Below are 14850 nucleotides of genomic sequence, written 5' to 3'. Positions count from 1 at the left end.
CCCCGAGGTGCTGGAGGCACCGGCTAAAAAAACTGGTTTTAATCTTATGATTGTACATTTTTATATTCGTAGAAAGCCGTTTAAAATACGATGCTAGACATAGTTTTTTCGTTTGGATGAGAACCGGTTCCTATCCACCGGATTCGAATGAATACGAGAAAACTATTTATTTGTCTTCACTTTATATTATATTCTTTGGGGGGATGAAGTTTCTCAATTTAAAACTGTAAAGTTTACATACAACAAAAAGAAACAAAGAAACAAATTGAATAAAGCATTTATTTTGAAAAAAAAAACTTATTTACAATAAATAACATTTTATAAATCTTTTATAATACATTGTGTTGAGAGTTTTGAGATATTTGATATTGGAATTTTTCACTATGATCTTTTAACTTTAAGGCCATCCATATTTCCAGCTTTGAATGCATTATAAAACTCTGGGAATGATATTAGACCATCATGGTCTGTATCATTATCTTCCAGTATCTTGTCAACAATCTTGATTGTTCTTCTTAATCTTTGCCTAAAAAAGTTTTTATAATTAATTTGAATAAAAACAGAATATTTTAATTAAAATCTTTATTTTCCTTAATATAAAAAGACCTTTAAAAAAGTTATTCACCTTTCAACAGCAGGTGTGTGTTGGTCCTGTTCAACTCCATCAACAACCTCAGCATGGTCATCTTCATGCTCTTCAGAGTGGTGATAATTATGGTCATGGCTGAGAGCTTTTAGCAACTCTAGACCATCCATGTGGTCATCTTCATCCCAGTCATGTGCTTTGAACCACAGGAACAGCTGAGAAACAAAGTTTATTTATTTAGTCTGTTTTGCAATTTTATTTTTATTTAGAATTTTTGTGGCTCTTACTTTAAAATGATGTGTATATTACCTGTTCTTCCAGTTCCAGCTTTTGAATATCCTCTTCTTTATAAAGTTCTCCAAAATCTTCTCTGATATGTTCACCATCCAAAATCATGTCTAAAAATTATCTAATAAGTGCAGGAAATATTTTGTTTTAAAACAAAATTTGATTAGAATTAGTGTCCTTACCTGCTACTTCTTCCTTCTTATGATCATGGTCATGGTCATCCAAGTGAATTCCATGCCCAAGTTGATCAGCAGCATGACCTCCACGAAGACTTGGTGATGGTGTATGTGGTGGCTCCTGGTAACTGTTCATACCTGGCGGCACCCAAGAATGAACACATTGTAACAGAATGGTAATTAGCAGGATTTTAAAATTCATGTCTAACAGTTCAAAGCTTGTTATGCAGTTTAATAATTTAGGAGCCAAGTCTTTTCCACATTTGAAAAACAAGAATAGCAATCATACAGATCTAAAATAAGATAAATAATATTAATATTTTTTTTTCATAAACACAGCTACTCTATGACTATTTTATGTCTGTCTGTGTGTTTTTCAATGAAAGTAATTTACACCATAAAATAAAGCAGTTCTGTTTAAAATGAAGAGACTCCATGCAGCATGTTAAAAGATTCTTTTTGAACTTCAGATAAAATAAGATAATATTTATATAGGTCAGTGTAGTAGACATCAATTAAAATAGTCTTTTCCAAACCAACTCTCATTATTATTCTCACCTGGAGTCTGAAGTTTTCAACTCTTGAGATGACATAAAGTTGAGCCCCAATTGCCACAAATGGAACAACTTGTTTGATTAAACTATTCATTCTCTACTACACTTTCATTTCTGGAAAATTTAAAAGATTATTGTATTGATAAATTTCTTTTCTTTGATATATTTGTATAAAAATATAGAGAGTTTATTTTACAAAATTCTTACAAAACTATTTCAATTACAGTTTTAGAAAAGTTACCAAAAAAATGCACTTCTTCTAATTTTAATTCCATGTATTATGTTAAATTTAGGATGATATATAAAAATAATTTACCTATAAATATTCTTATTTACAAATATGCCGGGCAACACACTCGGAAAAGTCACAAGTAAACTAGCAAAACTGAGATAGGAAAAGGGAAAGTTCTTATTTAGAGACAAATATATATCCCAAATATTTAGGGGATAGCACATCATTTGAAAATAGTGTATTATTTAGAAAGCTAAATACCTTTGCATTAAAAATTTCTGTTGTCATTTCTAGTGGCTTCGCCCCTAAGTAAGTTAGGTAAGGAGAAAAGGTTTTTTTTATAATTTAGTTTTTGCTTTTAAAATCTTTTTAGGAGTTTTCTTGAGTGGACATAATTCGTAAAATAGTCTAAAACCTACCCTGGAAAAGTAGGCTTGCTATATCGAATATTTTCTATATATAATCAATTAAAACTTAACTAAAAAAGTACAAATTAGAAAAATTAAACAAATAAAATAATAATCCATCCCTTGTACCTTAATACATACTGTAATGAACTTAGGTGCGTGCACAGAATATTTTGTGTAGTGTATACATTTGTGCATGTGTGTACATATGTATCCTGAGTTTATTAGTAGAAATAATAAGGAAAGCATGTTACAGTATAGAGATAATATACAAGAAAATAAGGACAATTATGTCCATAAATAGTGTAACAAAACAGTAAGAGGGAGGACAATGGGCTGTTTTTTACACTAGTCCCCAAAGTTTTATAATAACGTTTTCTTATTCTTTGACCGAACAACCTTTGGGACTCTTTTTATTAATGTTGGTTTCTTAAGTTGAGTGTCCAAACGTTCCAACCACTAATTGTAATCTACAGAAGGGGTAATTTTGTGTATTAACATTATGGATGTACTTCAATTTATTGTCTTATCCCTTTAGATCCCTGGTAGCAATAACAAATAAGCAACATTTTTTTATGGGGAAAAAAGTCATAGCAGCAATACAAAGTAATCTATAATACAAAGTAGAACGATGTCTGTCTGTCCGTCTGTCCGTCTGTCTGTCTGTCCCTTAAGATCTCGGTAACCACTGAACCGATCGGATTCTACTCTTCAGGGTATATACCTATTGGTCCTGTGGTGGTTTTAAGCTATTTTCTTGGGGGGCGGGACACCCCCAACCCTCCAAAAACAAAAAAATCCCCCCCCCCAATTTTTTTTTTTTTTTTGCTTAAGATTTCCTTGGTCCTTTAACGAATTTCGCCTTAACTTTTTTATCACCTCTTGGGGCAAAGCCCCTAGAGGCTAGGGGCGAAGCCGCAAGTATTTTATAAAGGAATGCAGTGTTTTCTTCAAATCTTTAAATTATTAAAAAAACATACATAAAGAGAGGGGTAGGTTTCTGGTAAAATCTGTAAAGGTTATGTGTTATAAGTAAAAAGCAGTAGTAGAACGATAAAAAATTATGTTAACTTTATAAACATTTGTTTTGTCTATAGTTCTTTTCAATAAGAGATACACATATTTAGTGAATATTATCGTTCTACTACTATTTTTAGGTCTTAAAACACGCACCTTTACTGATTCTAACAGAAACCTACCCCTCTCTTTCTTAATATTAAGACATACTCATAGTATATATTAGTAGCTGAATTATAAAACGAGAACCTGTCAAATGTATATATTGCATTGTATTTAGCTTTAGTATAGAAACAAAATATTAGAGCAGAAACTAAATTAAGACGACATTTAGAATTCTCATTCAAACAGAATAATTTTCACAATATCTCCAGATTTATTGGACGGGGAAATTTTGCTTTTTAAAAGCTCAATAATAGTTAGTTATTAAATTTGTAGCTTTAAGCCCCTAAATGAAATTTGATTTTAATATTCGTTATAAGCCATCTTAAGCTTTCTTTTTGAGTCGGAACCAAAATAACAATATTTGTTAATCTAACTAAAAACTTAATGTTATTAAATTGTGACCTTTTCACTCAACAAAATGAGTTATGTAATTACCAATTTTGTTTGATTTGTAATAAAACCACTTTAACAATATTTCAAAAGGCTTTGCTGTAGAAAAAAAAAATATTCTAGTCTAGGGAGAAAAAGAATTTTGTTTTGTAGGATGAGAAAACAACATTGATATCATATTATCAAATATGGGACAAAGAATAATGTAAAGTAGAATATAATAGTTAAGTAGTTAGAAGGCAAACAAAAACATTTATGAAGCCAAAAAAAATTAATTGAAGTAGAATTTGTTTTTGAATAGTACAATTTAATTTTTAATTTAAAATGTCATATAAACAATCACTGGAAATAAATAAGAATACTATAAGTCGAAATAAATGTTTTTAACTTGTAGGTTTATTAGAATTATAAAGTCTAAACGTCAATTATTCTAATAATAATTTTCCTATGGAATTGGCGTAAATCATTTTGATTTATTTTGCTCACATTTCCGTACAATTTTTACTTTTCTATTTCTTATTAGTATTGGATTTATTGCCCCATGCATTGGCTACACTTTTTTCTAATATGTTTTTAGATGTAAGATATTATATCTTATTTCTTTTTAAAACATATTTATAAATCTTACTTAAATTCGAATCTTCAAATGTAAACTTACCTGAAAAATATACAATAAATTAAACAAAATGTAAAAACTATACATCTAGCTAACTAGTGGTTTCGCCGCTAGCATCTAGGGGCTCTGTATTATAGGGGGAAAAAAACCTAAGCCTAAAACCATTCTAAGACTTGAATCTATAGGATAGACTAAAACCATTCTGGAGCCTTTGTCAAGATTCCCTAAAATGGAGAACTCAATAAGTTCAGCAGTTATTGAACTCTTAAGATTTAGACAAATAAACATTACCACTTTATGTATTAGGATAGTTAATACAAAGGGAAATATTGTCTGTCCGTCCATCTGGATGAAGCTTAAAATCTCGTAAATTGCTAGACCGAGTATTCTCTGCTACAGAGAATGTTCCTGTTGGGCATACCAAGGTTTTAGGCTATTTTTTGGTAGGTGTGACATCCCTATCTATAAAAAATTACAGATCACAAAACTTCCCCCCCCCCCCCTTAAAAAGATAATATGCTGATGATGATGTTATTGATTTTTAGAAACAACGGTCAAGCGGATTCATTGAAAAATCTTGAAAATCTTTTTGTATATGAATAAAACATCCTTATTTGAAGCATAGCTACTCCGTAATCTGTATTACAGTTTAATTTTCTTTCATCTTAAACTAGTAATTCCATAGTATTGTCAGCCAGACGGACAGACATACGAACAGGCAGACAAACAGACAGACAGACAAACGGATAGACAAACGGACAGACAAACGGACAGACAAACGGACAGACAAACGGACAGACAAACGGACAGACAAACAGACAGACAAACAAACAGACAAACGGACAGACAAACGGACAGACAAACGGACAGACAAACGGACAGACAAACGGACAGACAAACAAGCAGACAAACGGACAGACAAACGGACAGACAAACGAACAGACAAACGGACAGACAAACGGACAGACAAACGGACAGACAAACGGACAGACAAACGGACAGACAAACGGACAGACAAACGGACAGACTTAGATGGACAGACAGATAGAAAGACAAATGAATATACAGACATCGTCATACTTTGTATTATAGACACTATAATACAAATATATATTTGCTGCCTGCTATACTTATGCCAGACAAAATTGTCCTTGTTACATTGCAATGCGTGCAGGATGGCATAAGTTTGAAATGAAAGAAGCCAGAATAATGGTTGAAAGTTATATTACTAAATCATCCACAAGAAACATAAAAATAAATTATATGGAGAGTATTAAAGGTAAGAGTAAATTAAAGTTTTGTATTTTGAGAAAACATTGTGTGACACATGGGTGATGTATAGAGCTATGCAAACATGGCAAATCAAATAGGGTACTGCTAGCCGCAAAATTCAACTAGGGGTAAGATAAAAAAAGACAGCATGTCTGCGGCAGAGCTCTGATATCCTGTTTACAACTTAATATGAACTAAAAAAGCATCAAAAAAGCGGTTTTCACCAGTTTTTCAATTGACTTTATTCTACTGCAGGAAAAAAAGTTACTCTTACAAGTATGAAAAAAGCGAATGATATACTTATTTTTGGAAATTTAATCGAATTTAAAACATATACAAATATTATTTATCTTACATCTTATCCAAACTTTCTAATAATTTCTCTGAGTAAAGATTGATTTATAAAATTATATTATCAATCTTTTATTATTTTATTTGTATTTTCCTTTTTAAAACAAATAACAATTCTATAAACTAATGCTGCCTCTAATACACAAATCGTTTCCGTCACACCGCTAAGGTCAAATAATAGTAAATATGATTCAGCCGCCTATTCATAAGGAATCATAAATAAAATGGCGGATAGAATGTGAAATAATCAATAACTAGAAACAAAATGCCGGCACAGCTAAGGATTATTGACTAAATTTGGCAATTTTGGAGGTTGTATCTTCAGATTGTTTGATTATTGACTCTATCAGAGTATTATTACCCTAATATAAAAAGTAGTGGTTTTTTTATGTCTAAAGCATAAGATTTCGATAGCTAATGAGCCTATAAAGTTTCCAGGGAAGCTTCACTTAAGTCCATGTATTGTTTTAGGATAATTTATTTTTATATTTAAGTCCTAGGATAAGGAGCGCAGCTGCTAATGTTAGTAATTTACAACCAATTTTTTTCATTAAAATTAGTGTAACACTATTTCAAGGGGGCTTCTGAATCCTTCTCTTGGAGGGAGAAAGTTAGTCGGTATTTAGTGCTTATTTTGGCTATGTGGTCAAATGTTTTGGTAAAGTCTAGCTGTCTATAATTCTAAAACGTAAACTAACAATTTGTAAAGGTGCAAATTAAAAAGGCGGAATTTTTGTATTTCTTTTTTTACTTATATGATTGTAATTGATGTAAAGTAAAACTACTTGTCAATTGCAAATGTAATTTTATATTTGTCTTTTTGTGTGAAAAAATCACGCAACCTTCACATTTAAAAATTTCATGAAACTTGGTGAAAATATGAAGAATATATTTGATCCCTGAAAATTTCAGCCTTCTATCTTTTATAGGAGCTGAGAAAATCACATTTGCCCCACTTCGTGACTGACGTACAGACGGACGGACGGACATTTAGAATTATATAGTATCTTCGCTACTAAAAACTAAAAATATGAAATAAAATTTTTCTTGATTTTGTTTTGATGAAAATTATCATAAATTACCATGATAATAAATTTTAATCCAAGAAAAATCACAAAAGAATTTTAATGAAAAGGGGATTAACTAAAAGCTTTTGGCTTCCCTCAAAAATAGATGGAAGTTTATGCTAAATGATTTGTAAATGTACCGTTTCTATACTTTACTTTGACTCTAAGTGCAAAGAAAACGTGTAAGATAATATATTTGATGGTTCTATTGGATTTGGAATCAAACATTTTATCATGTTTAATGTTTATTGTATTACACTGCTCTATAGTAAAGTTTTGCCCGATATCCATTCGTATTTTTTGAGCTTCGCTTCTTATGGATGTTGTCATCCTTATTTAATGTATGCATTAGATTCAGTTTTAGGTTATAAAATAAGTTTCTGTTGTGCATTTTGCCTTTACTATCAACCCACCAAAATCAAGTCAATTTGTTACATAAATCAACACATACAAACACATACACATGTTGATAATACACTACATTTATATTTATAGACCTAACACTGTAATGTTAAAAAAGCAAATAAAAATATTTTAAAAAAGACGTTAATTATCCAATGGAAAATTGAAATTTTTTGAATTTTCAAACTTTATAGATAAAACATTAACGTTTAATCAAAATAAGATAAAATTACTCAAGTAAAGGGGGCTTTTTTTATATAATTCTACAAATGCAAGGTCAAGAGATTAACTTTTCTGTAATAGTGTTAGTTCAATATTGAACATGTAGTATCTATCTATAAGTTTTATCTCTATTACAATGTCACCCACATTTTGTATACATAATATTTTATTATAAAAGTTGAGCTATACTGCATGCCATAGTATTATTTTGAGTAGCGCAGCTACTCTTTCAATCATGTCTCTTCCTCCAACCTAAATCTAAAAAATGTTCTTTTTAAAGTTTGTCATATATTACTAAACTAACCAACTTATTGTTTGTTTTATTTCAGTTAAGCTTTGCCTAAAAAGTTACTATGTCCTTATTCGTTGTTGACTTTTATTGGATTTTGATTGGTTGCTTGATTTAATTAAGTGAAAAATGTTTCTAATACTAATTGTAATATACAGAAGGGGTAAATTTGTGTATCATTAATTGTAATGTACATCATTTTGATGAATAGAATAATGAAAATGCCGAAATTACTATGTTTGAAACCTTAATGCTAGTTTGAATAAAATATATGTTAACGGACAAAATTGTCCTCGGTATAATACTTGTCGCTTGTTTAGTATTCAATTTTGAAAATGCACCATTTTATACATAATTATATGTCAGTGTGATATAAACAAGGATGATAACATCAATAAAAGCGAAGCTATAAAATGGTATGACATACAAACATTAACTCTTATAGATTTTCAGAACTGGATTTACAAAATTAAATATAAAAGTTTTGACAAAAAAAAACGTATATTTGTTGCAAAACTTCTTTGATATAGAATTCTGTTTAAGGACATATTGATATTTTTAGGACTTGATTATGGAGATGCTTCGCTTGTAATATAGTATCTTATTGTAATAGGAATCAGTATTCAAAAAATCAGATCAATCGGATGATTATATCACATAAAAATTGTTGTTAAAAAAGTTAAGAATCAACATAATTAAAATGGACGTACGGACGTTCGCTTTCTAAATCATACCAACCTACAGCAGGAATTATCATACAAAGTTTGAAATCGATAGGTCAATTCTAACATGCCTTAATTTAACGAAAAAAGCTATCCGTTACGTACAGACGTATGGACCGACCTTTAATGAAAAGCTTTGCTAAACTAAAACCGGAAAAGTTTACGTATTTATTAAATACTTATATTAAAGTAATGGGATGTCCGTGTGAGTGTCTAAATGCTTGTACAAAATTATCTCACTTAATATGATATACTTAAAGTCTAAAATTAAGGTGTTAAATCATAAACGGTCTTGAGACATTAAAGGTTTTTTTTCTATCTCATTTCTGTGTGTGAAAGATAGAGGGCTATAACTAAGCTAGTGACTATTAAAATATAGGTATGACATATAATTGAGTGTTGGAATTTATTTGGTTCCAGGACAAACGCAGGAGTCCCAATCGTCGGAGTGGATAAACGCAGGAGTGTTAAAATATTAATTTAATTAAGTATTTCCATACAGATTAGGTCGGGTTAAGGTATGAATGTATAAATAAGCCCCTCGCAGGGGCTAGGCATTTAAAAAACCTAAAAGATGGTCTGAAATAGGTTAGGATAAGTGTCCACTCTTGCTTTATCTACTCTGACGTTTGGGACTCCTGCGTTTGTCCTAGAACCATTTTTTGAACATCTTCATCCTGGCGGGCACAGGATGCCAGCAAACGATATTTAAATATTAAAAACTATAAAATGCTTGAGAAAGGTTTCGTGATTTTTTCTCTTCAGACAGCTATTATTGATTTCAACAAATGCTATTAGTATTCAATCTCCTTGTCCGTATTCTTATACATAATTAATTTATGCTTCGCTACTTATGGATGTTGTTGTTTTAATGTATACTAACAAAGTACGGACATTTACATTAATAAAGTATACTCACAGTGCATTCGAAGGTGCTTTGACTTTTGTGTCAGAACCTAAATTGGGACATGGTGCATTTCATTACCCTAGGTTAGGTAACTTCATTTCACTAAAATCTAAAATGCAGTCGTTATATGAGAAAATTAGAATTTTTAAAATTTCAAGTTCAATTTCATCCCCTAGGAGTTACCGCATAATCATGACAAGAAAAGCAAAGATTATTTATTAAAAATTTTGAACAAGTTTGCTTTTATGAAGTCTTTCATAAAACCTCTCTATATATGATTTATTTAAGGCTGAATTTCCGAGATTTTAGCAAAGCAATTGATAAAATGACCATGAATAAACTCCCTTCAGGAGTGGTTTTATGAAGAACTTTATAAAAAACAAACTTGTTCAAAATTTTAAATAAATAATCTTTGCTTTTCTTGTCATGATTATGCGGTAACTCCTGGGGGATGAAAATTGAACTTGAAATTTTCAAAAATTTTCTCAAAAACGGCTGCATTTTAGATTTTATTGAAAAGTGAAATTAAGTTACCTAACCTAGGGTAATGAAATGCACTATGTCCCAATTTAGGTTCACAAAAGTCGAAGCACCTTTGAACGCACTGCGTATTATATGTACATGTGTTAGAATATTAATAATTTATGTTACTTTTCAACTAACCTTTTTGTCATCAAAACTTTACATTTTGTCAAAACTAGCGGTTACGCCCCTAGCATCCAGGTAGGCAGAAAAATAGCCTAAACCATTCCAATGGTAAACTTAAAATTAAATACCCTAAAACCATCCCAAGTAAAGCTTTTCTATCTATTATGTAATCGTTATCGCTAGTTCTCTAGGTAGATAGGGTTAGAGATAGAGAGAGAGAGGGAGAGATAGTTATATTTTTGGATTTATGGAGATTTTTCTTGGGAGGGTGGTGATAACCTTCCCAAAATAGTTATAAAACTCCCCAGGACTTATGAGAAGCTACACTATAAAGGAGAACTATATATGTTTAGCGGTTAATGAGATACTTCGGTACACACAGAATGACGGGCAGATATTCAGAGATCATTCAACTCTATTATAAGGATATCATTTGACATTACTTTTTATATTAAAAGGCTATAGCTGCAATGCTTCTTTTATAAAAAAAGATCCATTCCTAAACAATTATACAACAATACAACCAATGAAAATGTGTAGCCAAAAGGAAATAATAACCTTTTAATATTAAATTTTCATTTATACTCCTCTTAATTTCTTCATTTCATCTACATCCAGCTTATATCAACAATAAAATTAATTAGGAAAAAAATCACAAAACCTATACGTATTTTCAGCTGTCGTTGGGGGGCAACACATAGCTAATTGAAAATAAATATTTCATATGGATTTAATTTTTAATATTACTATAATTTGCTAAATAATTTTGAATTTTATTATTCAATTTTTGCAAGAATGTATAGCATCCATTTGTATTGAATGAAAGTAAATAGTTGGTTATGTATACAATACAAAGCATTAGGAGAAAGGGATTATAAACTTCTCATTTTCATTGGTTTCTTTACCTTAAAGATAATACTGTTTAAATTCAAAGCAAAACGATCTTTGCTAGTCTGTATATTCGCAAGGATGAAGTTTAAAATCTCGCTTTTTGTTTTACAGTTTTTTAAACTCTAATTCAACATAAAATAAAATTAACTTAGGCTTTGTTTCTATGAATGAGGTTATTTTTTTCTCGTATTTTCCATAAAAATGTTTGTAACCGTTTAGTCAAATGCGCTAATTAAGTCAAACTGGTCCTAATATATTATACATTTGGTCAAAATTAAGAACAGTTTGACTTAATAAGCGATGACTAAATGGTTACATACAACTTTACGGAATATCCGCAGAAAAATTACCACCTTTTTTCATATGTTACTAATTTTGAGATATATTGTAAAAAAATATCTTGTCCTTTTTTCATAGTTACTGCCTCTTTTATTTATTCCTTTATTACAGATGCAATATACATCCCTTTTAGGCACACAGAAAGAATATAAAAGTAAAGATATGTTTGTCCATGCAAATAAAAAATAATATTGGTCTCTTTATACATATACAATAAGTATACAAAACGAAAATAAAGGATATTTAAACAAACAATTTATTTGAATCCCATTTTTAGGTTGCTCAAAAATGAATTTGATTTCAAGCAGCATCTAATTATCAGGGAAAAGGGAATGTAATTCTTACATACAATTCTAAAGAAAATTTCCCCACAATCCCCTTCTCTTTTTTCTCCCCTTCTTACCCACTCCCCTTCAGTTACGTCAAAAACCAGTAATACTCCAACTTTACTCAAACAAAATATTAAATATTACGGCATTTTCAATTGGAATAAATTGGCTGAATAGAATCCCTGTCTAATCATAAACATTAGTGATTTTATTTTGTTAAATGGTTTTTTAATAATCTAATAATTAAGAAATTCATGGTCTTTTCACGTTTTTAATTAAAAAAGCACATAAACACAAAGGTTGTGAAATAAAAGGGATAATAAAAGCAAAATATTATTTTGACTAACTTAAAGTCGGAAAATCTTTATTAAACAGCGGAACTTCATGGTATTATTTAGCGCTCCAACATTAATAGGGGCAGAGATAACAGAGCGGTCCCTCCTCCAAAATATATAGGTCAAGAAGGGGGCTCGATTGTTAACATATAAAATTTCTTATTATTTAAGGAGTAAATTACAAAATGTGTAACGATGAATAACGATGCCGTGGTTTCTGAGATAGGATGTAGGAGGGGGGGGGGGGGGTACTTTACCCCATTCCTTCCACAATAGTGATTTTTTGAGAACTCCTCCCCCCCACACCGAAATAGTGTTAAATGTACAAATACCTATATTCTAAAACAAAAGTTTTTCATAAACTGTATACTTACCGGCTGTATGTGTTAGATGCTATAAAACTTTCTTTAATTGTTAACTATTAATCTTCCCAATGTAATTATCATATCTGTACAACCCTGACGTATAAGCAAAGAAAAGTTTTTTTTTCTCATGTATGCATAAATATGTTTTCCCAGTGCATACCCACAAAATAAAGGCATTTGATGCTATTATTTAGAAAAAAAAGTTTTTCTGGCATTTATTGTAAAAAATGTTTCTAGATGACAATATGGCGTAGGAATAGTTTTCTTTAATATTTTACTACATTTATATCATTTTATTGTTTGGAAACGAAGTATAGAATATTTCTTATTTCTTTAATTCTAAATAGAATGAATTAAGTGTTTAAAATCTCGTTGGTATATTTTTTTTCATAGCTGAACATAAAAAAAAACAATGGCAATCTTGTTTATTTTAAGCTAATTATATGAAAAAAGTTTACAAACCACGTTAAAAATACAATTTAACTGAAATACGAAAAAAGTATATGCTTACATTTTAAAATGAAAGACTAAAGACTTCTCTTTTATGAACATTATTAATTACAGAAAAAAATTACTCTTCCCTTAAAACACAGACAAAACGATGACAACTTCCAATAAAGCTAAGCTCTGAAATGGTTTGACAAACGAACATTAACACTTGTAGAGTGCCAGAACTGAATAAGCAGAATATAGATAAATAAGTTTATATAAAATTTTAAGTAAATTTACTACAAAACTGCTTAAATTGCTACGCTTTCTTAATTTTATGTTATAGGAATCATCATGCAAAGCTTGAAATTGATTGGATAATTCTAACGTGTCTAAATTAACTAAAAGGGCTAACCGTTACCGACGGACCTCGTAAGGACAAAAGTACTGACACACCAACTCTAATTGTAGAAAATCTTCGCTTTTATACACTTGACCATCCCTTTAATAATATCTAACACTGCAACTGCACTGCAGGTTCAACATTTTAAGGGTCAAGGATATTTAAATAATGTTGCAAAACAAGAACAAACTGAATGAATCGAGATAAGTGAGAACAACATAAGCAGGAATAAGGGATAGGAAACCTGGCCATTAATTAGGTCCCGGCCTAGATTCTAAAGGGATATTGCAACTTTTACAAATTCCTATCAAACTGGCGGACGCTCCCAAGTACCTATCACTCTGAACCAATAAGAATCGGCCTGTTTTGTATCAACCAATCACCAATTGGCGGAAATTTTAGAAGCAGACAATTCTAGAAAAAATAATGATTTGTCTGCTACTAAAAAATAAATATAAATGGTGTTAGATCACATTAGCTTAATTATTAAATCTGCTTCGAGTTTAACATTAAAAAAGGGCCATATAGAAAAAACAAAAATAACGGGATAATTTTTTGGAAAGAAGGTATCTACGAATTTTCATTGGGTAGTTTATAAATTAGATGTTGTATTTTGAATTGTAAAAATTTAATACGGAATTGATACAACAACTTAACCCTTATATTTGTACAATACAACACAGTACAAATCTATCATTACATAATAGTATCCAAAGAACTTGATAGAATGTTACCCAAGTGCATATTAATTTATTTATTTTGAATCTTAATTAGCAATGAAATTTTCAAATAAAATTTTTACTCATTAATAAAAATGCAAATAATACAAACTAAAATCTGTCTGAGGGAAACCCAACGATAGCTTTCTGACAGTTCAAATTACCAAAGTAAAAGATAAAAAAATTTTGGGAGAGAAAAAACTTCATTTTAACAAAAGCCATTAATATATAGGTTTATAAAAAGTTATGTTTTTTACTTTAAACTAGCTACCTGAATTTGATTCTATACTTTATCTACACAACCACACACACAGCTTTTTCATTAGCGTTTATAATGAGTTACTGCGCCATCCCAAAACTGGTTTATTAGGCCTAGGCTTGAAATAGGCCTGAAATAATATTTTCCTATGTTTCCCATCCCTTATCCCTGAACATAAGTTATTATTGGAAAGGTGTTCTAATTAAAAAAATTGCTTACTAATTTGAAATCTTCTAGGACATTTTAGTAACTTTAACAAATCTGTCATTTGTAGGTCAAATTATAACCTCTAACTGAAATGGTTAATTGTAATTAAAATTCCTGTCACTAGCTACTATGAAATACTTTAAATCGTCCCATTTTTTAGATTTTTAACACGAGTAAAACGTTTGATTGTCAGAAAGAAAGATGTTTAGGTAGTTGATTAATGAAATAGTATATTAGTAAGATTAATACAGAGCATTTTTAAA

At 30.1% G+C, this 14850-nt stretch overlaps 2 protein-coding genes across 6 annotated transcripts in view; both read right to left on the bottom strand.

Annotated features, from left to right (window-relative positions):
* The window catches only part of LOC145319582 (uncharacterized), a 189079-nt gene that overhangs the window by 139130 nt on the left and 35099 nt on the right, over positions 1-14850 (bottom strand). The gene's annotated exons all lie outside the window — the stretch shown is intronic.
* Positions 266-2065, bottom strand: LOC145319585 (uncharacterized). Its single transcript, XM_080161798.1, has 6 exons — positions 1921-2065; positions 1609-1718; positions 1057-1343; positions 896-984; positions 626-801; positions 266-526 (listed from the first exon to the last, which is right to left on the bottom strand). Exons 3-6 carry the CDS (start codon positions 1250-1252, stop codon positions 382-384), a joined length of 606 nt encoding a protein of 201 aa, XP_080017924.1. The 5' UTR covers positions 1253-1343; positions 1609-1718; positions 1921-2065; the 3' UTR covers positions 266-381.

This window comes from Acartia tonsa, chromosome 5, assembly GCF_053477335.1.
Source record: "Acartia tonsa isolate MP-2025a chromosome 5, ASM5347733v1, whole genome shotgun sequence".
NCBI classification, from domain to species: Eukaryota; Metazoa; Arthropoda; class Copepoda; order Calanoida; family Acartiidae; genus Acartia; species Acartia tonsa.
This window is presented reverse-complemented; position numbering and strand designations above follow the sequence as displayed.